The 25,293-nt window shown below is 39.7% G+C and overlaps 1 protein-coding gene across 1 annotated transcript in view; it reads left to right on the top strand.

Annotated features, from left to right (window-relative positions):
* The window catches only part of PLD5 (phospholipase D family member 5), a 26,247-nt gene extending 11,435 nt beyond the window's left edge, over nucleotides 1–14,812 (top strand). The window contains exons 2-3 of the mRNA XM_015591272.2: nucleotides 12,791–12,976; nucleotides 14,458–14,812. Coding sequence (XP_015446758.1) covers nucleotides 12,791–12,934 — 144 coding nt within the window. The 3' untranslated portion in view covers nucleotides 12,935–12,976; nucleotides 14,458–14,812. The remainder of the gene's footprint in view (nucleotides 1–12,790; nucleotides 12,977–14,457) is intronic.
* Nucleotides 14,813–25,293: the final 10,481 nt, after the last annotated feature.

Genomic DNA, 25,293 nt, shown 5'->3' with positions numbered 1-25,293 from the left:
TCTGTTGATTCCTCGTAAGGTAGTCTTTCCTTCATTTCTGACTGGTTCTTGTTTATGTCATCTATCTCCATTTTTATATTTTCTGTCTCTTTGTTAAAGTTCTCACTGAGTTCATGTACTTTTCCCCGAAGTTTATTGAGCATCCTTAACATCAGTGTTTTGACTTCTGCATCTGATAGATTGCTTGTCTCCATTTCGTTTAGTTCTTTTTTCTGGAGCTTTGTTTTGTTCTTTCATTAGAGACATGTTTCTTTATTTCTCTGTTTTGGTTGCCTCCCTGTGTTTGTTTCTATGTATTAGGTAGGGCTGCTATGTCTCCCGGTCTTAATAGTGGCCTTAAGTAATTACACTATATTCCGATGATATGTTGTCTTCCCCACCGGCCTGTTTATTCTTTAATAAGACCTTATTGAGCTCCCTTCAGGAGCAGTTGTTTAGTGAATAGTAACCTGGGGTTGAGAAACCTTAAATCACTCTTTGTCTAGAGATGGTGGTCAGAGAAGGTGTCACCCAGGGCAGAGGTTTGTCCTGGGCTCTGGGAGCCGAGGAAGAAGAGCTGCTGGATGTAGGACTGGCCTGAGCTAAGGCTCAGAGTAGAATCTGGGCAGCAAAAAGCATGTTTGGAAGACGATTGAGTTAACAAGTATGACTGAAGGACAGGATTTGTTTAAGGGTTTGTTTAAGGGTTTGTTTAATGGAATGTTGGCTGTGAAAACACAGTGATAGATTAGGATAAGACCACCGAAGGCCTGAGGATTTGAATGGCAAACCGAAAATTTTGGGCTTTATTCCATAAGCAAAGGGGAGATATTTCATAAGCTATTTTATTTAGCAAGTATTGGCTTCAGAAAATCTCATGGTGGCGCACAGTGTCTGGAAAAGGGGGCCTGGAAGTGGAGGGACCAGTTAAAGTTTCTCTGAGAGGTAGAGATGGGAAGGGATAAAAGCATTTGGTGGGAGTATAAACTTTAGGAGGGATGGATGCGAGAAATATTGTGAAGTAAGAGTTCATGGGACTCGGTGCCAAGGACGTCCCAGAAATTGTGATTGGCATGATGGACACAAGGATAAACGGGGAAAATTCCAAAAACTCCTTGAGAGTTGGAATATATATTTATTTATTTAACTTTGTATCCTGGACCCAGGCCATTGCTATTGTCTTGATCCATTTTCTCAATATTATTATGATCATAATTAACAAACACTCCAATTCCTGCTCTCTGCAAGGAAGCAAGCTTCAGGCTTGGGAAGATTCCAGTGTATACAGTTGGGCCTTTGCTTAAGAGCTAGTTCTTCGGAACTTAACTTAAATGATTTCACCTCTGAATCTAAAGCCTGGTTTGATGTCCCTCCTGTGTGGTCCCAAACCGTCACGGGCAGGCATCTGTTACAGCACTTAACACACTTTTCTTTTTAAATTGCTTAATTAACTGTCTATCTTTTGCCCTCAGTGGAAAGTTTGAGGACAACAGTGTCTTATTCATAACAAATTAGCCTTAACGCCCAGCATAGTGCCTGGTGGACATCCACTGTTGATCAACTTGACTATTAAAAGAGTGAGTGAATAAATGAATGAGTATGTGCTTAGAGAGGCGGGACTTATACACATGAGTGAAAAAATAAGGTGGCATATGCTACTTGCCAGAAAAAAGCTATCTACATTAAATGCAACAATTCAGTAGAAAGAAACATCAGAAGCTCCATGAGAAATTACCGGAAAGGCTTATTAAATGTCAGATGGAGAAGGTAATAGACAAGGCTGCATCTAAACCATCCACAGGTTGAGATTCCATTAATTTTGTCTAAGACTTGGGAAATAGTGGTTTTATGGCCATTTTAGCAACCTGTTCCACTATCTAATGTTATCGTTTATGGTGCATTTTAAAAATTTTAATTTCAATATATCTTAGTTTTAATGAGTCAAGAGGAGAATTAACTTTTTAATTTTCCCTAAGTACTTTGGTCTGACTTGTTGCCATGTCTAAATCTGCTCATTCATTATTTAGCCTCTGCCCTGCTCTGCTTGAGTGTACTTGATCTGAAACTGTAAGACACTCTGCAGCAGGGAATGTGTCAAAACTGCCCAAATGCCATTAGAGACCTGCCAGTCTTGATCCTCAATATCCTACTATGATTTTCTGTCTCGTTGATTCCCAAACTTTTTCCATTCCCTAAGATCTTCTTGCTATAATCCAGGGCATATGCACATGCATCTTTTTTTAAATAGACTTTTATTTTGGAATACATTTAGATTTATGGAAAAGTTACAAAGATAGTAAAGGCATTTCCTGGATGTCACTCATCAATTTCAGTTTCCTTTAATATTAACTTCTCAACTCTAGACTTTATTAGAATTTCACCAGTTTTTAAATTAATGTCCTTCTTTTGTTCCAAGATTCAATCCAGGGTAACACATTGCATTTAGTTGTCATATATCCTTCATCTGCCTATGGTCTGTGGCAGTTTCTCAGGCTCTTCTCATTTTTCACGACCGTGATAGGCTTCCTTTCCTGCTTATCGAAGTAATTGACTAATAAAATCATAAGCTATTTAAAGTGAACATCGTGGTGATTTGATATACTGCGTATACATTGTGAAAGGAGTCCCACCATCAAATTAATGAAAACATCTATCATCTCACATATTTATCTTTTTTTTATTTTGGTGTGTGAGAACATTTAAGTTCTACTCTTAGCCAATTTCAGTTATATGATAGTGTTATCAACTATAGTCACCATGTCATACATTAGATCCTCAGACCTTATTCATCTCATAACTGAAAGTTTGGGCCCTTTTACCAACCTCTCCCTATTTCCTCCACCCACCAGCTATACATACATGGCAACCACTTTTCTCTCTATTTCTATGAGTTCGACTTTTTTTAAAAAAAATTTACTTATAAGTGATATTATGTGTTATTAGTTTCTCCGTCTCTGTCTGGCTTATTTCACTTAGCATATTGCCCTCAAGTCCTCCATGCTGTTGAAAATGACAGGATTTCCTTCTTTCTCATGGCTGAGTAATATTTTATTTTATACATATTTACACACGCACACACACCCCACATCTTTACTCATCTGCTGATGGACATTTAAGTTGTTTCCACATCTGCCTATTGGGAATAATGCTGCAGTGAGCACGATATCCTATTTGCATTTTCTTTGGATGAATACCCAGAAAAGGAATTGCTGGCTCATATGATAGTTCTATTTTTAATTTTTCGAGGACCCTCCATACTGTTTCCTGTAGTGGCTGCACCAATTTACATTCCCATCCACAGTGCACAAGAGTTCCCTTTTCTCCACATCCTTGCCAACATTTTTTTTTTTTTTATCTTTTTGATGATAGGCATTCTAACAGGTGTGAGGTGATATCTCATTGTGGTTTTGATTTGTATTTTCTTGGTGATTATTGATGTTGAACATCTTTTCATGTACCTGGCGGCCATCTGTAGGTCCTCTGGAAAAAATAGCCATTTAGATCCTCTGTCTATTTATTTAATTGATTGGATTTTTTTTTGTTTTGTTTTGTTTTTGTTTTTGCTTTTGAGTTGTATAAGTTCTTTATATATTTTGGATATTAACTCCTTATCATGTATATGTTTTGCAAATATTTTTTCCCATTTGCTAGGTTGCTTTTTTATTCTGTTAATGGTTTTCTTTGACGTGCAGAAACTTTTTAGTTTGATGTAGTCCCTGTTGTTTATTTTTGTTTTTGTCGCCTTTGCTTTTGACGTCAAATCCACAAAACCATCACCAAGATCAATGTCAAAACACTGCCTATGTTTTCTTCTAAGAATGTTATGGATTTCGGCCTTACTTTCAAATCTTCGAACCATTTTGAGTTAATTTTTGTATATGGCAAGAGTTTCACTCTTGCATGTGGCTGTCTCGTTTTCCCAATACCATTTATTGAAGAGGTTGTTCTTTATTGAATATTCTTGGCTCCTTTGTCATAAATTAATTGGCTATACATGCATGGGTTTATTTCTGGGCTCTTTAATCTGTTCTATTGATCTATGTGTCTGTTTTTATGCCAATACCACACTGCTGATGACATAGCTTTGCAATGTAGTTAGAAATAAGGGAGCATGATGCCTCCAGCTTTGTTGTTCTTTCTTAAGATGCTTTGGCTATTCAAGGTCTTTCATGGTTTCATACACATTTTAGGATTGTTTGTTCTATGTCTGTGAGAAATGCTCTCGAAATTTTGATAAAGATTACAATGAATGTGTACATTGCTTTGGGTAGTGTGGACATTTTAACAATATTTTTCCAATTCATGAGTATGGAATCTTTCCATTTATTTGTGTCTTCTTCAACTTCTTTCATCAATGACTTATAGTTTTCATTATAAAGGCTTTTCATTACTTTGGTTAAATTTATTCCTAGGTATTTTATTCTTTTTGATGCAGTTGTAAATGTTTTCTTAATTGCTTTCTGATCGTTTCCTATTAGTATATAGAAATGCAACAGATTTTTATATATTGATTTTGTATCCTGCTACTTTACTGAATTCATTTATTAGTTTTAACATTTATTTATTTATTTTTTTGGTGGAGTCTTTAGGGTTTTCTCTCTATAGTATTATGTTATCTGCAGATAGTGAGTGTTACTTCTTCCTTTCCAATTTGGATGCTTTTTATTTTATTTTTTCTCACTTAGTGTGTGGACTTCTAATACTACATTGGATAAAAGTGGTGAGAGTGAGCATTCTTATCTAGTTCCCCATCTTATAGCATAAGCGTCCATCGTTTCACCGCTGAGTATGATAGTAGCTGTGGACTTGCCATTCATGGCTTTTAATTGTTTAGGTACATTCTCTCTCCACGTGATTTGAGAGTTTTTATCATAAATGGATTTATAATTTTATCGAATGATTTTTCTGCATCTTTTGAGTTCATCAGATGACTTTTTACCTGCATTTTGTTTATGTGGTGTAATACATTGATTGATTTGCGGATGTTGAACCATCCTAACATCCGTGGAATAAATCCCACTTGGTCCTGGCGTCTGATCCTTTTATTGTATTGTTGAACTTGGTTTGCTGATATTTTGTTGAAGATTTTTGCATCTGTGTTTATCAGTGATATTGCCCTATAATTTTCTTTTCCTGAAGTGTCCTTGTTTGGTTTTGGTATGAGGGTAAATGCTGGCCTCATAAGTTTGGAAGCGTTCCCTCTTGTTCTATTTTTTCTGAAAACTTTGTGAAGTATTGGGATTAATTCTTTTTAAAATGTTTGGTAGAATTCACCAGTGAAGCCATCTGGTCCTGAACTTTTGTTTGTTAGGAAGTTTTTAATTACTGATTCAATCTCCTTACTAGTAATTGGTCTGCTAAGATTTTCTCATTTCCTCATGATTCGGTCTCAGGAGGTTTTATGTTTCTAGGAATTTATCAATTTCTTCTATGTTTTCTAATTTTTTGGTGTATAATTGTTCATAGTAGTCATTTGGGATCCTTTTTATTTGTATGGTATCCATTGTAATGTCTCCTCTTTCATTTCATTTTATTTAGTTGAGTCTCCTCCCTTTTTTTATTTGGTAAGTCTAGCTAAAGATTCATATATTTCGCTTATCTTAAAAAATGGTGTTTAGTTTCTTTGTTTCTATTTTCTTTTTCAGTTTCTATTTCATTTATCTTCATTCTGATCTTTGTTATCTCTTCCTTCTCTTAACTTCGAGTTTGGTTCTTTTTCCCGCCCCGTTCCTCGAGGAGTAGAGCACGTTGCTTATTGGAGCTTTTTTTCTTAATGCAGAAGTTTATCACTATGTCCGTCCTTCCTGAAACTGCGTTTGTTGCATCCCGCAACTTTGATATGTAGTATTTCCTTTTCATTTGTCTCCAGATATTTTTCAGTATCTCTTTTGATTTCTTCATTGACCCCTTCGGTTTTTTGGTACCTTTAAAAAAAAATACCCGCATATTTGTGAATTTTCCATTTGATTTCTAATTTTATACCATATGTATGGAAAAGATGCTTGATATGATTTCAGTATTCTTAAATTTATTAAGACTTATTTTATGGCTTAATGTATGATTTACCTTAGATAATATTCCATGTACATTTGAGAAGAATGTGTATCTTAAATATAGTTTTAGTTCAATAATTCTTTATTGATTTTGTGTTTGAATGATCTATTCATTGTCAAAAATGGGGTATTGAAGTCCTTTGATATTATTGTATTATAGTCTACTCCTTTCTAGTCTGTTAATATTTGCTTTATATATTTAGGTGCTTCTATGTTGGATGCATAAATGTTCAATTCTCCTGTTGCATTGACCTCTTTATCATTATATAATGACTGTATTTGCCATTTATTGCAGTCTGTGGCTTAAAGCATAATATAAATATAATATAAATACAGTATAATGAATGTGTAAATATACCTACCTCTGCTTTCTTTTGACTTCCATTTGCATGGAGTGTCTTTTCCATTCCTTTACTTTCTGTCTGTGTTTGTCCTTAAATCTGAAGTGTGTCTCTTGCAGGTTGTATCTCTCACTCTCTTTTTTCAAAATCCATTCAGCCACTCTGTCTTTTTCTAGAAGAATTTATTCCATATACATTTAAAGTAATTATTGATATGGACTTACCATTGGAATTTTGTTAATTGTTTTTTATTAATTTGTTCCTCTTTCTTTTGCTTCTTCATCTGTGATTTGTTGATTTGTTCTGTAGTATGCTTAGATTCCTTTCTCTTGACCTTTTTGTGTATCTATTATAGGTTTTTGCTTTATCATACTGTGAGGTGTATGTAAAAATATGTTATATTTACAACATTCTATTTCAAACTGATGACAACTTACCTTTGAGCTCATACTGAAGCCCTATATTTTTTACTATTTATATTTTTTCTTGTGTATCCATTAATGTTATTGTAATTATAGTTACTTTTGCTACTTTTGTCCTTTAACCTTCATACCAGATTAAGTGACTTACCACAATTACATTAATGTATTCTGCATCTAACTATATATTTACCTTTACCAGTGAGTCTTGTATTTTCATAGGTCTTTCTGTTACTAATCAGCATCCATTTATTTGAGCTTGAAGAGTCCCTTTAACATTTCTTGTATGGCCAGTCTACTGGTAATGAATTCCATAACTTTTCCTGCCTGGAAAACTCTTTATCACTCTATCAATTCTGAAGGACAGCTTTGCTGGGTAGAGTATTCTTGGTTGGTGGGGGAGGGTGTTGTTTGTTTTAGCACTTTGAATATATTATACCACTCACTTCTGGCCAGCAAAGTTTCTACTGAAAAACCTGCTGTTAGTCTTATGGTTTCCTTGTGTGTGGCAAATTGCTTTACTCTTGTTGCTTTTAAGAGTCTCTCCTTGTGACCTTTTGACAATTGATAATGTGTCTTGGTGTGAGTCTCTTTGGATTTATTTTAGTTCGAACTCTCTGGGCTTTCTGGATCTGGGTGACTGTTTTTTTTCCCCCCAGGTTAGAGGAGTCTTTAGCCATTATTTTTTTGAATAAGTTTTCTGCCCCTTCTTCTTTCTCTTCTCTTCTCCCTCTGCCTCTTCTCTCTCTTCTCCTTCTGGGACCCTAGAATGTGAATATTGTCCTGCTTGATAGTGTTCTCTAAGTACTTTAAAATGTCTTCACTATTTTTTCATTTTCTTTTGCTCCTCCGATCTAGTGAATTTTACTGCCTTATCTTTGAATTCACTAAAATTTTCTTCTGCTCGCTCTAGTTTGATGTCGAAACTTTACATTGAATTTTTCAATTCAGTTATTTTATTCTTCACCTCTGTGATTTCTGTTTAGATCTTTCTTATATTTTCAATTTCTGTGCTGAAATTCTCGTTTTGTTCGTGCATTGTCTTCCTTACCCTAGCAAGCATCTTTGGGAGAAATACTTTGAACCCTTTATCAGATAAATCACTTATCTCCATTGCATTAACATCTGTATCTAGAATTGTATCTTGTTCTTTTGTTTGGAACGAGCTTATGTGTCGCTTCATTTTCCTGACAGTGTTGGTTTCTGCGTATTAAACAGCCACCTCTTCCAGTCTCCCTAGGTCTTGGCTGTCTCTCCAACCCTTGTGATTGTCCAAGCCACCTTCTTTGTTCTTAGTGGCTCCCCCGGTAGTTGAAAGTTTGCCAGTAACTGTCAATATCCCAAACAGGAGGATCTCAGCGAACACTAGATCTAGGCTAATTGGAAACCAGACCTTTGGGCAGCAGCTTTAAAGTATGCAAATAGCCCTCTTTCTGGGAAAGACTGGAGATGACATTTCCCTTCACTGCCTCTGTGATGAGCCCTGGGAGGATAGCAGGTTAAGAACTATTTCTTAGTTTTATACTGTCCTGTGGAACCTGCAAACGTATGCCCTGCTAGCTACCAGAGCCAGGTGTTCAAGTGTTACACCCCCCTGGGCAGCAGCCACAAAAGGTAGGACACCAGGTGTGTGCAAAAGCTTCTTTCAGGGAGATATTAGCGACATGGTGCAGGGCAGAGGAAGAATGTGAGGATGGCGCCCATCAGCCTCCCAGGTCTTCAGAGAGTATTACAGTAGGCCCCTAGGTATGCGTTAAATTACAAACCTGACCCTCAGGCTGCAGCTTTTAGGATATGAAAATTTGTCTCTTTTAGAGAAAGATGGCGAGGCATGCTTGCTCTCTGCTGGCTGTGCTCTGAGCCCTGGGGGATAGCCCTGGTGAGTCCTCAGAGCCCATTAAAAAATTTCTTTTTCTATTTTTTTTCCTATGCCTCATTGGCTTTCAGAGCTAGGTTATTTGGGGGCCTAGCCCTCAGATGGAAGTTTGAGAAGCCCGGACGCTAGATGTTGAGTCCAAATCTTTCACTCCTCAGGTCAAAGCTGGGAGTTGTGAGTCTTCTCCTGATTGTGTTGCTGTGTGGGGGTGGGTCTATGGCAAGAGTATGTCTCAACCTTTCCTGCATTTTCCCAATGCGTAAGCATTGCTCGGCTGGTTTCCACGTGTACCTGTAGATTTGGTGTGTCTGAGGGAGCAGGTGAGTTCAGGAACCCCATAGGTCTCCATCTTAGACCAGAACCTATGACCTTGACAGATTAAGGAGTATTACTCAGGTATTTTGTAGAACGTTCCTCTCTTTGGGTTTGTCTGAATTTTTCTTTTCGTGATTAGACTGATTATATGTTTTTGAAAAGAGTACCACAGAGGTGATGTGACCCTCTCGTCATATTAAGGGGCACGTGTTATCCATATGACATTACCGGTTATGTTAATTTTGATTACTTGGTTAAAGTGGTGTTTGCCAGCTTTCTTTACTGTAAAGTCATTATTTTTCCCTTTTCACACACTGATTTTTGTAAATGAGACGTTAAGTCTCAGATCACCATACTTGACAACTCGTAGGCTAGCGAGGAGCTGCTTACTATTCGAAATTCTTCTGTAAGGAAAATGTATCTCTTCTTCCCCAATATTTACTGTCCAATCATTTATTTATATCAGATCTCTTGGATATTTATTTTATACCATAGATATAATCCAAGTCGATGTTTTTATTTCATTTTTAAATTTTTGATCCTGCTTTGGCTCTTGGGAGCCCCTTCGGTTTGTCTTCTGTATCTTTTGGGAATACTGACTCATCTTTATATTTTTTGAGCACTTTCTTACTTTCTGGTACTACAAAATGCTCTGCACTCATCGGGTCATTTTCTTGCTTCTTCCTAATATATTCTTAAATATTTTTTCCTATATATATTTAAAAAGAGATATTTCATGTTCAGCACAGAGTCCTCTCTTAAAAGGCTCCAATGAGAAAAACTTAGTTGTTTCATATATCCAGTGAAAGTTCATTACACAAATTTTGATAAAGATGAACATCTTCACTTGAACTTTTTATAAAACTCCTGAACTATCTTATTTATAACTTCAGCCCATAAAGTCTCATTCAGGTGACGGAAGGAAGTTTGCTGAGCAGACGACAGGGCTTGCGGAGTGGGCGGTAGCGTGACCGTGTGCACGTGTGTGCTTTGCGTGTGCAGATACCCTCATTCTTTTCTTTTTTCCAGTGTCAGCGGCGTGTTGTTCTTACTTGGGCCTCAGTAATGCCTTTCACATTTTCTAGTTCCCAATTTGGCATTGTTTTCGAACCCGTGTTTTCATGCTTAGAATTCTTGGCCCGTATGTGGGAAAGGGAGGTCTTCCACGTCAGCCGTCATGGTCTCCCCTTTTCAGAGCCAAGATAAGATTTCAGATTCACTTGGAAACTTACTTGTAATCTTTTCGATGCCAGCCCGTTCATACTAAGGAAAAATCTCCAAGCAGAACCAAGAAAAGGTGGGCAGAAAGGGAAGGGAATATGGTGAGATAAACATTGAAAAGCTTGGGGAAGTGTAGCACTCCAAGGCAGACACACTTGGTGTAGCGTTTCAGGTGTGCGAGGTGTGAAGAATGTGTTTATCTCTGGAGTCTCCGTCTCGCATTTTAAGACACTTCTTTCAGCCTGCGTACCTGCACCACTCCCGACAGGTAACTCTGGCTTTCTTGTCCTTCTGACTTCCTAGTTATACTGGAATGTAGGCACAGTGCGTACCGATTCGTCAGGATGTCCCTGTAAACCAGCAAATGAATTGTCGTTAAGGTGGTAGCTTTTTTTTTCACTCTAGGAAATATTACAAAAATGGAGTAATGGCAAGGTAACAATTCCCAGAGCTTTGCTGAGTATAGCTTGTGAAAGAAATGTTTTATTATCTACCTTTTTTCTTTAGCAGAAACAGAGGTGAATAGGGAGCTCACATATCCTCTGAGTGTCAGGGAGGAAGAAAGAAAAGTAGATGCTCAGGGGCCACGTGGAGCAGGTGCAATAAATCTCCCGATGAGCCGGCGTTAACACTGACGGGGCGTCAGTGAATCGCAGCGCGCAGGGAGGCATTGGAGAGAGGCCTTTGCTCTCTATCGCCTGCATGGAGCTGCCTTTCTTATTTTATTAGGATCACTTCTCCTATTTGGATGCATCACTTTACTTGATTTCACATTGGGCTTAGAATAACTTTCACAGACTTGGTATTGAGACCAAGGAGAGAAAGTTGACAGGTGGGGGAATGTGAGCATTAAGGAGACCAGCAGGCAGAAAGGCTTATGGATCAAGATGAACTTCGGCGGGCGGGGAGGCGTTTGCTTTAGTTTAGTCTTTTATCCTTGTCCTGTGTTGAAACGACAAGAGGATGTGCTTCTTGAGGGCACCGAGCAAGGTGAAACACTTTGCAATGTGGCAGCTTTTAAAGTCTCTGGGCTTCTGATTAAAAGCTTCGAATGATACACTTATCTTTATTTGCTCACATAATAAAAGGTTTGAGAGGATGAACATATATTTCCTTTGCTTAGAATCCAGAGAGACTATTTGAATAGAGTTGCTGGTCAACTATAAAAAAAAAATGGATTAAACATCCTTCAATGAAAAAATTACTGAAAATGAAAGTCAAATGTCTTTCATAGATAGAAAATAGTGACTCCTTATATCCAATCATTAAATCCGATTCCCGCTGACGTAAATGGGCAAGTACCTAGCCCAGCACCTGTTCGGAACCTCTTGCTTGCATGTTTCCACACTAAAATACAAGATAAATCGGCTTTAGGACAAAACAGTTGGATGGTTGTGCATTTAATCTAGAGAGACTTTTCCTTTTTGGAATGAGCAGAGTAGATTACTGGTTACATAGAGAATTGTGTTGTTTGGGCAGTGGACTTGTTTGAAGGAGAAAGAAACTTAGCCTAACCTTTGACAGATGTGATTTCAAGATTAGTTGTCTGACGTGAGTAGGATATTAAGTGAATGGATTTATCATTGCATTAACATTTATTTCTGTAGCTTGGGGTAGTTATCAATAAGGTAGACAACCACATGGGTAATTTAATATTTTATTAACTGTCACCATCTCTATCATGAAAAGACTGTCATTCTAAGAAGAAAGGGCCTTTCTAGTGTAGCCCCTTCCTTAAAGGAGTCGGGGTGACGGCGGTCACATTGAAATGTAGAGGCTGCGTGGACAGCTAGCCTTGCTTGCTACTGCACAGCCCCCATGATTCAGATCTGCACCTCGAAAGTTTATAAATGACTATGCTAAAATGAATTTTAAGATTCTTGTGAAAAATTTAGACCAAAGATGTTTAATCGTTAAATGGCAAAGGTCTGCTCTTCTCACAGCTTTCCTTAACCAGAAACAAGATTTTGTGTTTAAGATCAAAAGAACGTCTAGACCTTAGTTTTGCTAAAGATCGCTCTTCTAAGTAGCTGAATTGTCTAGGGAGAGATAACGAACCCCAGCAGTAGACTGTTATGTCTGGGAAATGGCGTCCTTGCCAAGGGTACTACTTCCAGCTGCACGCACAGCTGGTCGCTCCGCCTCCCACCCCTGGCGTGGCCTCTGCTGCTACGGAGAATAGTGGCCCCCTCCGAGGTCACCTCTGCTGCTGTCAGAGGCACTTTCAGCCGCTGAAGCTGAGGCTGGCACTGAGGCTGGCATTGCCTTATTTAATGTCCCTTCCTCCGTGAAGCTGAGCTATTCGCGTGCACTAAAGCTGCTCTGTTAAATGACAAACAATCTCTTCTCCAAATACTGTGCTCCATGCTGACCCCCTTTCCCAAGTCATGCTGCCTTGTGCTTCCACCGTCCGAGATTTTCTGTGGAAACATCACATTTACCCTTCCCAGCCCCTCCCTTCTCTTCCTAGGACCCTGTTACTTTATGGAAGCAAAGCTTTAAGGCAGAACCGAGGGAAAGTCTTTCTCACTGCCTGCCCCCGTCCAGTGCCCAGGACAAACCCTGATTTCTTATTCTCCCTCCGAGGATGAAGTCCTTCCCTGGAAGCTCGCGGTCCTCACGTCCCAGCCCTCAACCCTTCTCCAGTACTACGAGGTCTGTGGGGTCTGCCTGGGTTCCACCCTCAAGCCCCATCTTGGCTCTGCCTGGGAAGTTTATCCTCTTCTTTGAAGTTGAATTTTCCTGGGTGACAAGTGCGGCTGGCTCATTAAGGTGAGAGATATGTCAATCGAAATGTCCTGTCTCTCTTCTCCAAAGAGAGAACAGATAACATCTAATTTAGATTTAATCTGCTCACAGTGAGAGTAGATGGTTATGAACTTGTCAAGGAGAAGCAGTGACCCACGAGGGTCCCTGTTAAAATCCTGTATGCAGGTGGCCTAAGTTAGCCATTTAGCAGTTGATCCTATGTCTCCAGAAGGTCTATTTGGTTCTTTTTGAGGGTTTCAATCTCCTTGCTAAAAAACTCATTCTGTTCATCTAGTCGTTTTCAATTCCTGAAATTGTCGATATTACTCGTTTCGGATCTCACTGAGTTTTTTTCAGAAGTACCATCCTGAATTCTCTGTCATTTAAGTCACATATTTCTATGTCTGTAAGCTTATTTTCTGGAGATTTTTCTCTTTCTTTCTGAGATGCCTTGTCACCTTGGTTGTTCGTGGTGTTTAATGGACTATTTATTTCTCTGCCTGGGCATTAATGGAAGTGTGTTCTGCTTTCTTTTTCCCCCAGAAAGATTTATTATATAATGGTCCCTAGCCTGTTGCAAATAAGCAAATAAAGTGTTTTTTCTTTTGGTTTCCAGTAGGTGGTGTCTAAGCCTCTTGGATCTCTGCTTTATATAAAGTATTAATAATGTCTTTTTTTTCCTTATAGATGTTTAATCTTGCTTGCTACCCTCAGTCTCAGTTCTTGTCAGTGTTAGTAACAGTTTCGGTAGCATTTGCTCAGATTCCCCTGGGGCTCCGTGGTGTTAGGTCTTGGAGGGTATGGCGGGGAGGGGGATGGGGCTGCGGCTCAGCCTTGGATCTGCAACTGGGGCTGGTAAAACTCAGCTGTTGTTTCTCCGCCATCCCTGCTTTTCTGCCGACCCCGCTTCTGTGCTTTCTGCCCTGATGCTTGGGCCCTGCCGCCGGCAGCGTGGAGCTCACAGCACTCTCAGGCAGGGCTGGTCAGGGAACTTTCTGCACTTCCACCCCTCCCCCTCCTCCTGCAGGGAGCACCAGCCGTGAGAGGAAGAGAGGAAGCTTCTTTACTTTTCCCAGTCTACTGCCCTACACCCAGGGTTTTGACCTGTGGTAGCTCTTATGCGCAAATCCCACGCTTAGACGTGCTGGTGTGCAGTTGGGTGTTTTTTGTTGAGTTTTAGGTGTTCAGCTTATTGTTGTTTCAAGGGGAGAGATCTGGGGACGTCTCTCACTGTCATTTAAGTCACAAACAATCTCTTCTCCGCCATGTTTAATCCTTAGCAGTCGATTCTAATGTGCACTGGAACTTCACTTTTTCTTTGAGTGGTAACAGCATTTCTCATGAGTTCCTGAGAAAAAATGGGAACTTTCTGCTGTTTCAAGCAAGTGCTACATGTTCGTTTTCTCACTTATTTATTTTTTTTATGAAAGCCTCTTATTGACTTTTGATTTTCGGCTCCTATACTTGTGTTTGTACGGCTTTGATTATGCCATCATTCTGTTTAGACATGCTGGTTGCAGAGAGTGAGAAAGACGGCTTCTCAGCAGACTGGTTGGTGTGCGGACTTGGAAGTGCTTGGCTGTAAAACTGTGAGAGATTGCCACGCCCGTCACCTCGTCCTTCATCTCTAGGTCTGAGGAGGCCATTTGCCACTCAGCTTAGATGGTAGGTCTCCCTTTCTCTGGTCCATTATAGGGAATCGGGATCTAGAGATGATGTCCCAGAACCTTTCTATGGTATCTATGGAATACAATAAAATCACAAACGTATTAAGAAAATGTTCCCTTCATAGCCTCCCTTAGAAATGCATCTTTATTTAGAAAGTTCCTCCCGGCATCTAATTAAATCTTCTCGTTACAAATAAACCCATTTCCTTATTGTTCTGTCCTCCTTAGAACAGAATAAAAAGTATTGACTCACTCAATAGTTGTTTTTTTTTTTTTTTTAAGGGAGAATAGCTTCCAAACATCAGTTTGATTTCACATGAAATGTTCATTTTCCAAAGTTTAAATCATATGTGTTACTCCACATTTCAGCAGAGTTATGGTTTGTAAGAAAATTTTTTAAATTCTGAATAGTTGGAAAAGTGTTTTTAAAAAAAGCTATATGAAAAATTAAAACATAAGGAAAATTACTTTTTGTTTCCCCAGGAGGAAAACACCTTTTCTCCAACTATTTAATGGATTTTTTTTTTTTTAGACATATAAATTTCTAAAGTGGAGATCAGTAAGCATATATTGCTACAGAGTGAATTTAGGCTACAGTTGTTTTGGGGACAGTTTAGAATTTATTTTAGGTGTTACAGTATAAGAAGTACTTTCACAGATGGATGCCTTGATTTGAAAAGAACCCACCCTGAAAACTGCCCTGTGATTAAAGATTCAGTTTGTTTGGTGTGAAAATGGATAGTTCTGTTCTAGAACCATGAACCCTCAGTGGGCCCTGTGAATTGCAGAGTCCGAGAGGCTGGCTCCTCATGCATGTTGGAGTTTAGCAGGCTCTTGAGGGATTCTAGGTGACACCCATATTCACCCACTTTTTCCTAAGAGAAATCAATTGAAGATGACACTATCTGCTTTGGACAGAACGTTAAGGACTAAAGTGATTGTAACAGTACATTTTGAGAGGTACCTGTGGGGGCACAAAAAATAATATTTCTTCCTTTTTAGGTTTTTCTGGCTGGGCTAATAATAGTCAAATTAACACGAGACAGATTAACAGAAGGAAATGGCAAAATTTATTACGAATGTACATGCGGGGATGCCGTAAGAATGTGACGCCCCAAGAGACGTTTGGCTGTTGAGGTTTATGTGCCATTTTGAACAAAGGAGAAGCAGCCAGGGGTCTGAGACTCCAAAGGGGAAGCAGGCAATTTACAGGTAGACTAGAAAGAGTAAACATGTTGTAAACAAGTTTTTGCTGGGCCACCCAGAAACCATGGGACACAGAGGGAAGTTCAACAAACAGGCTTTGCTAGATTTCTTCCTTATCTGGCACATTTAGTTTATATTATGATGCTGAGGTGATGCCCCCTTCCTTTAAGCAGCTTTTTCTATCTGAATTCCTTTAGTCAGGTAAAGGCAGAGGGTTAAAGGTTCTTTCTGAGTTGTTTGTTTGTTTGTTTCTTAATAACCAGCTTTAAAATAATCAGTATCCCAAAAAGCATATTTGGAGGTGACAAAGCTTTGTCCCCCTCACACCCTCAACAAGTAGTTCCTTTGAACTTTTTCTTTAATTGCCTCCTCCACCCCTCCCCACATGGCTGTGTTTAACTTCCGTTTATCCTGTATCAGAAAGGGCTGACACAAACTACTTCCTGTGGTTTCCTTTCATGAACGAAGAAATGGCAAGCATGCCCTATTTTAAAAAACAAAGCAACCGAAGTGTCCTATGATAGATGATTGGATAAAGAAACTGTGGTACATGCACACAATGGAATTTACTCAGCCACAAGAAGAGATGAAATACTGCCATTTGCAACAACATGGATGGACCTCAAGATAATCATGCTAAGTGAAATAAACCAGACAGAAAAAGTTGAAAACCACATGATATCATTTATGTGTGGGATATAAACCTACAAGCAACAGACGAATAGGACAAACTAACAGAGACTCATGGACATGGACTATAGACTAGTGGTTACCGTAGGGTAGATGGGAGGGGGCAGAGGGAGGTAGATGGGGTAAAGCGGGTCAAATATGTAGTGACAGAAAGAAATCTAGCTATGGGAGGAACACACAATGCAATATATATATGCGTTGCTATTAAATTGTACACCTGAAACTTACTGGATTTCGTTAACCAATGTCATGAAAAAAATTAATTATTTAATAAAAAAATAAATTGATTTCTATATTTAAAATAAGTAAATAAATAAGCAAAACACCAAACTAGAAAATACTCATTCATGCTTATTTGATCTCTATCACTTATGATGAGTTCAGCCTTAAGTAGGGGAATACCCAACTCAAAATGTTTTAAATAGTAAGGGAATTTATCATCTTCTCTAAATAATTCAAAAGGTTAGATAATTCAGCAGCTTGGTGACATGTTCAAAGTCCCCAGCATCATTTCCTTAAACAGAGGTCAGAGGTCTTCATAGTTCATCCCCCATGTGGCCCAACTTACTGCCAATTACATTACACGAGAACAAATAAACAAAAAAAACCAGACAAACGAAGTATAAAATAAGAAAAGGAAATTTTGAAAGAAAAGAAAGATAAAAAAGTGACAGAAAGAAAAGGGCCAAAGATGTAGTTACATAGATATAGAGATAGAAATATGTATATATATCACTGTAAAGATAGTTGTAGATAGATTGATAAAGGCTCAGGTATACTATTAACATATCTCTTTATTATAAGTCCTTTACTACATTTATTATTCTTTCTGCTATTTTTTACTTCACCATGGAATCTATTTGTAGCAGATTAGAGTGCCAGAAAAGAAGTAAATACGTCCAAGCTTTTTCCTTTATTATCTATCTTCTTTCAGATATTAATGTCCAGTAAACACATGAAAATGGCTTGTTTCACTAACAATCAAATAGATACAAATCAAAAGAACACCAAAACTTTTAATTTTTAACTCTCTGGGAAGAATAAATTGTAAAAACCTAAAAACCCTTTTGTTTGATAATTTGGCATTGTGTATCAAAAGAGTTAACACTGTTAGTATCCTTTCACCTAGAATTGCTTTCTTTAATAAATTTATTTTAAGGAAATTGTTATGTATGTATAAAGTTTTCTTTGAGGACGCGCATCACAAAGTCCATTCTTTCATTCATTCAGTCAACAGATATATACTGGCGGTGTGATTCTGACACCAGTTCCAGCGCCTAGGTTCTTTCTTCATGCCAAGCAATTCTCTTAAAGAGCTGGGTGTTCTACAGTTCCACTCCCTTCGGACACTGTCTCCTTGGAGTTGACCTCAGGTCCCACAGGATAAGTGCTCAGTTCCGCAGCACTGCTCCCACTTCAGATGCCAGTCCCAAGTCCAGGTTGTTACCTCTGACAGACGTGCTGTAAATCAGAGGCTCCTACTCTCCTTGAGTTCGATTAATTCGATTAATTTGAGCAGCTCACAGAACTCAGGACATAACTCAGGAACTGCCAGATGGAAGAGATGCAGGGAAGGGCGTCGACCTCCTGTGCTCTCTGAGAGGACCACTGTCCCCACACCTCCATGTGTTCGTCAACTCAGATGCTCTCCAGTCCCTGTTCGTTTGTTTGGTTGGTTCTGGTTTTTATGGAGGTTTTATTATGTAGGCTTGATGGAGTAAATCGTTGGCCATCGGGGACTGATTCAACCTCCAGCCTCTCTCCTCTCCCCAGAGGTAGTGGGGTGGTCAAGGGACCAAAAACCACCAGCCCTCGAGCCCTTGGTGGGCTCCCCTGGAAACAGACCCCCATCCTGAGGTATTTTCACAAAGTCACCCATTAACATAACAAAAGGCACCTTTACTGATCTCATCACAACAAATTCCAAGGGTTTTAGGAGCTCTGTGCCAGGAACTGGGATGAAGACCAAATGTATATATATTTTTTATTATAAACCACAATATCTCAGACATCTGTTCTATGCCAGGCACAGTTCTTGGCCTTGGAGGGACTCCAAGGAAGAAGACGAAGTCAGTGGTTGTGTTGGGCTTCGATAAACTCAACCACACATGTAATACTTCTAAAATTGTGAGTTCACTGAAGAAAAACAGAACAGGGAACAATTATGGGGAGTGGGAGCTATTTTAATTAGACGCATCAGAGAAAGCCTCTCTAAGGTGTTATTTTAACAGTGTTAATTTTAATAGAAAAAAAGAAAAAAACACAGGGACCCCAGGAAAGTTTAGGAGGTGTTGATTGTATATGTCTATTACCTTGATTGTGGCAATGATGTCATGGAGGTTTGCATTGGTCCAGACTCATCAAACTGTACACACCAGCCATGCAGGTTTTTGTTTTTTTGTTTTTGTATAATACCTCAATAAAACTGATAACAAAAACCCTTAAATACCTCAAATACAGATTGCTGAATGAATTCTAGTACATCCAAGTAAGGGAATTCCGTACAGTAATTGAAATGGTAATGACATACAGTATTTTTTTTTCATGAATTTCAAGTGAGAAAAGAAGTTAAAAAACTATTTGCAATACATCTTATAAAACCTGTGTGTTTCTAATGAAGGATTTATATACAACAGATAGAATGAAAGATAGTGAGGATGTACTCCAAAATATTCACAGTAGTTATTTCTGAGTTGTGAGATTGCGAGTAATTTTTATTCTCCACTTTTGTTTATCTGTTTTTCATTAAAGCTGTGCAATCGTAAAAAGAAATTAAGAAAAATTTAAAAACCTGTTCTTTCAAACTGCCTTTCCTCTGCTCCCTTTATATTCTCTGCCATGACCAGGTAAGCCCCACGAGGCCGAGCATCCTCTTTGAGTTATTTACTTCCTGTCCTAGTACCCTCACCGATGTAAAAGTCCATGTGCCTCATGCTTCAAAAGGCCAAAACTGAAAATGTCAGAGTTTGGAGTAAGGGAGGGTTTATTGATTGAAAAGGTGCAAAATCGAGAAGATGGGGGCGCTCACAGTTTCTCAAATCCGTGTTAAGCCATCACAGAGTTCAGGCTTCTTTCAAGTCAAGAAAGGGGAAATGGGAGGGGCAAGAGGTGGTTGATGACCACAGACATCTGGGGCTAGCCGGGCTTCCAGGAAGCCAGAGAGATCTCTGCATCTTTTTGTTCCTTGTCCGTTGGCTGATCTGAGTCCAGTCTGGGAGGTTCCTGCAAATTTTTTGATTAACAATAATTACTTTTGTATACATTTCCCCACCTCCTTGGGATAGGCACCTTCCTCCTAGGGGCTGTTCTTTTAAAAACTCAAGTCTCAAGCAGAATTCCTCTAACGATCAGCTTGTGAAGAGCTGGTGCGATTAGCCTAAAAGCCTTGAGAACAGTGCAGGATGGAGTAAGACAGAGTGAGAGAGATCCGGCATTTCACTCTGTCACAGTACCTCACATACTGTCTGACACATGGCATGCGAGTGCTTTATAAATAATTCTTGAATGAACAAATAAATACATAAAAACATGAAAGAGCGAAGAACCTTATTTGCGGAGCATTTTTAATGTGCCAAGTGCAGTGCTAAGTACCTGAAATAGGTTATTCCAATTAATTTCTGCAGCAGTGGTGTGAGGGGGGAAGGGATGGCGTTTTTTTTCATGACTGGAACAGAGAGGCTTAGAGAAGTTAAACAGCAGACTGTGGAGACTGGTACTGAAACCCAGGTGAGCCTCCAGCTAGTGCACTGGCTCCCACCTCCACCCCCGGGCCCCGCCTCCCACCAAAGGATGTGGCCCAAAAATAGAAAATTTAGAGGAAGGAAAAGATACTTTTTTAGGCAGATGCTTTGCATCTGGGAGGTCATTCACTCTTATTAGCAAGAATGAAAGCAAGAAAGTATGAGGTCCAACTGGACTTTTGTGAAATGTTAAGATATTATTAATAGTTTTTTGAAAATAGGAAGATAATGTTTGCTAAGATTGTATAGCAGAATTGAGAGAACCCTAGATTTTGAAATTGGTAGGTCTGGGTTTTAGTCCCAGCTCAGTTTCCTCATTTGTGACATCTATATATGCATTAGAGTTTTGGCTGCATGTAAAAGACTTCCCAAAATAGTGATTAAAAAGACCTTTATTTTTCTCTTACATGAAAGTCCGGACATAGTCAGCTTATTGGCTCTGTGAAGGCTGCACAGCCTCCTGGGACCCAGTCCTCTCCCAGCTCTCTGCTCTGACTTCCCTCCTGTGTGGCCCTCCTTCTCAGAGTCCAAGGGGGAACACACACCTTCACACCCACTTTCTGGGCCTCAAGATGGAGGAGTGGGGAGAGAGGGCATCCCGCATCCCTTTAAGAGCATAACTCAGAAGTTGCACCATCACATTCTCACCCATCTCTTTGCCTAAAACTTAATCGCATGTCGCGCCTAGCTGCAAGGGAAGCTGACACATGTAATCCTTATTCTGGGGAGCCATGTGACCATCTGCTCTCTGAGAGAGTAGATATTGGAGGAACTTAGAAATCTGTGCCACAATCTTTTAAGGGCTATTAGCATGCCGTGATTCTTTGGTATCCCTAAAAACATCACATTTATAAATTATTTTGATGTGTGTGCTGTGCGTATGGGGAAAAAATGAAAACGAATTGCAAATGATAATGTTGGCAATTTTTAAACTGCCATTTCTCTTAGTACTCTTATTAGAACAATCTCTCGAAGTCTGATGGAGTGAAAGAAAGTGAATATATCAAGAAATGCTTAAAAAAGTGCCAGTAGGAACATAATCAAGTGATGTTTGATAATAAGGCTGAAGGGAAAGCTATTAAATCCTCACCTTATATTAAATAGCGAAAAAACTCCATTTAAAAAAATTATTGAAAGGGGTGTCAATCTGTGCCTACTGAAGTTTGACTGTTTTCAAGAGTAATTGTGTAGAGTTTTATTTTCTTTAAAGCTGTCTTCCATCATAGGAGAGCAAAAATTCAAGCAAGGAAGGTTTTTTTTTCTAGCTTTATCTCCCTTATGCATTTAAAGGAGAATTAAGCTTATTTAAGTTCTCTGATTTTTTTTTTTCTCATTGCGAAAATTTTCTAGTTGGGATGTAATCCAGTGTCCCGAGATATTGTCGTGGTCTGAGAAGTATTCCTGGCTGTACGAGAGGGATATTAACAAAATAACTGCTCTCCCTTCAATGATAATTGCAAAAATAAAATGGAACATTTAGATATAAGTACCGGTAGTAATTTCTTCTTTAATTTACATTACACCAATGTGATGCCCAAACTAATGGGAATAGTAAGAGGATATAATTAAACATAAAACGTGACAACGTATGGAGATTAGGACCTGTTAATGTTTCATCTGTAGGTTATAATAACATTAAGTTACCACCGGAGCCTGTTTATGAATGACATAGGCGGGACTTTGGCAGTTTCTAAAATTTTAATAATCAAAACATGGTTGATGTAAATCCGTGTCCTTTTTGTCACAAATCTAAACCCCGGGTGAGGTCGTATTTGATTTTAAACCAGTGGTGGTTGCGCTTGGCAATCTAGCCAATTGCATCCTACTTCCTGGGCTTTTCTCCTCCTGTTGACATCCTCATTCCTCCCTTGGTTGTTCTTCACTTTTTCATTCAGCAGTTTTCCGTGAACACTAATATGTCTGTGACAAAATTATGTTAAAGACATGCTCATATAGAAATAAGATCTCAGTAATATTGGAAATATTATTTCCCTTCTAATTTTAGAAGGCTTGCTATTGACTTTTGCCTGCAATATTGCTTAGAGCTTATGTTTTACAGCTGTTTTTATTTATGAACTTGTATGGAATCCAGTTCTTCTAAAACTGTTTTTTTGTATGTGTGCCTGGGCTCCCTGCTGGAGGGAGGTAGTGTTGGTATAGCGAAGGCCTCCCCATGGGTGCTGGCTGCTGGTGGATAAACATTTATTGAGTGCTTGCTAGGTTCACAGGGACTGGAGTGGGGAGACTTGAGAAGGTCTTGGAAATTAGTTAATAAACGGAGTTTTGGTGTCTGCTTCGAGAGGTAAGAGACAAAATCCAGTTTCTATAACTTTTTGCTAAATCTAGTTTCAGTTGAGGCAGAGCTAACTGTTTGATTTGGTTGAGTGACTTGGTTTCTGAGTATCGGCATTTCATAAATAAGATGGACTAATGGCACGATTTTCTGCTGTCTCTTAGGAATGTGGCCACTTAAATGATAATACAAACTCCTGCTTTCAAGGGGGCACTAGGGGACCAACTGCTGGACGTGATTAAGGGGGAAGAAACTGTCATAGGACAAGAACGTTCATGGGCCGCCCGGAAATGCAGCCGTGTGGCTAAGGACCAGCGAGTGAGAGGGTGACAGGAGGGGGCACGTCATCCTGAGACTGTCTTTCCACTTTCAACTTGACAGAGATGTGAAGCAAAACACAGCTCAGGAGGAGTTAATATGAGGAAAGAGATTGGAAGAAAAAAAAAAAACAAGGAATGCAGAAAGGGTAATTTTTATTTATTTGCCCATGGAGACAAAAAAAATTAAGTAAATTTATGGTTGGTTGTTAGTTGATCTTCAAATAGTTCGATAAAAGGAAGGTTTGTAGAAAGAATACCAAAGACTATGAGACGTATTGAGATTATTACATAAGAACCCCTATAAAAATAATTAGTGATGATGGGGCGATGTTCTCTTTCAGTTATTGAGATTCCATGGATGAGAGAGCCAGAAATGCGTTTGGGATGGTTTATGGTCATTTGGGAACATAAAATAAACCTTGGCTGGGGGTTGAGTGGCATGCACCAACAGCTCTAACCCGCAGGCATTTCTGTTATGGAGAGCCGGGTGCGGAGCCGTGGAGCCGTGTGCTCAGCACGCACCCGATGCTTAGCTGCAGTGGCTGGGACAGACGTGGGGCATGGGGGGGCGGGGGACGGCAGAAGTGGCGGGGAGACTGTGCCCGCGGACTCCGGGTGAGCCATCTGCTTGAGCCTGTGGCCTGAAAGCGGAAGGAGGCTGTGCGCATCTCGGGGGGCAGGTGGCTACGCAGGCCTGTGGAGTGTGTGAGTCAGGCTGTCACATGCCGGAGTGTGCCCGGTGCACAGAACGGGCTCCGTGGGGCATGGGGCAGAAACAGCTTCCTGCATAACCCGTGAGGAGCGTGCGTGGGCGCCATTGGCCAGAGTAGAAGTTGGGAAGGCAGAAGAACAGGAAGGATGCCTAAGCTTAGGATCAGGAGAGAAGCAGGAGAGCGGATGTTATTATGAGATAGGATGGAAGATAAAAAAAAAAGGGGGTGGGGGTTGGAGGTCCTTTATGCCTAAGGACCACATTTTAAGTTAGAATAACCCATTGCTTAAGTCCCTTTGGGCAAGAGCTTAACGATATGAAGACTTTTGCAGTCAGGAATGCTGAGAAGAAGCCATGGGGGATACTATTTTAAATAGCATTATAGACCCCTCCCTGCAGGAATACTGCTCCAGGGCCTGGGCCCTAGGAGATGACAACCTGCCTTACCCTGTAGCCAGGAGCACTGTCCTTGCCACCAGGGAAAGCTGAGAGTGAATAGTCTACCTATCCTACGCTGGAGGCCCCACAGGGAGCACGTGTGGGTGAGAGCAGCAAGCTCTGGGCTCCCACGTGGCCCATCCTGGCAGCTCCCTGGGCCAGCTTTCTCAGACAGGCCCGTCCGCTGTCCATTTACCCCCAGTGGTCATGTGGCAACCTCAGGCTTTGGTGGTGGAGCGGAGTCTGGTTTCTGCTGGTGAGGTTTCTCATTTGTTCTGGACCTGCCTGTCCCACGTCCTGAAAATTTCCCTTTGACCTTTAGAACCGGCACTGCCCAGAATATAACCCTGTGCTTGCCTCTCTCTTCCTTCTGTTCCGACTCTTGTATACTGATGCTTGACCCCACGGGGGTTTGCTGTATGTCCTTTGCACTTGTGACATTGGGTTTGACCTTGAAGAAATGCGTGATGCCAGCCCCTTCATCCCTATGGAGTTTTCCAACTTTTCCCTAGTCAAATCCATAGGTTTCTCTTTCCTCTCATTTCGAGAAGAGTGTGGGGGTGTGACCAGGGTCAAGAAGTGTGTGACAGTCATAGTAATTGGCCAAGTAAGACATTCTGAATACAATTTAGGAAAATTGGTAACTTTTTTAAATCCTAAAGATAATAGTGAAATGTAGTCTAAGACAGTAAGAATTGAATTCTTTTTTAGTGAGCTTGAACTAGATATTTTTATATATACTCGGTTTGTTTCTTGTCCTTTTCTTTGTCATATATTTAAAACATAGTCTTGTGGACTTAATGTTTGTCTCCTTCCCAAAATTCATGTGTTGAAATTGTAACCCCCAATACAATGGTATTAGTAGACGGGGCCTTTAAGGGTGATTGCATCATGAGGGTAGAGCTCTAATAAATTAGATTAGTGCCTAATAAGAAGAAATGTGAGAGATGACCCAATCTGCAGTATTCTTGTAAAGCAGCCCAAACTAAGACACATAGTAAACACGTAGGTTATTGTGCAAATTCATCAAATAGATGATCAGTTACTATACTATACTATACTACGTAATACTATACTACAGGAATACTGTTCCAGACATACTATTACTATACTATGTGTTCACATTGGTGGCTGGGTAAGAGAGGCAAAGCATCCAAGGAAAATGAGGGTGTAAAGCAGCCCAAACTAAGACACATAGTAAACACGTAGGTTATTGTGCAAATTCATCAAATAGATGATCAGTTACTATACTGTACTATACTACGTAATACTATA

This window comes from Pteropus alecto, unplaced genomic scaffold, assembly GCF_000325575.1.
Source record: "Pteropus alecto unplaced genomic scaffold, ASM32557v1 scaffold115, whole genome shotgun sequence".
Taxonomy (NCBI): Eukaryota; Metazoa; Chordata; class Mammalia; order Chiroptera; family Pteropodidae; genus Pteropus; species Pteropus alecto.
Note: the sequence above shows the minus strand (reverse complement) of the source record. Positions and strands in the feature narration are given on the sequence as shown.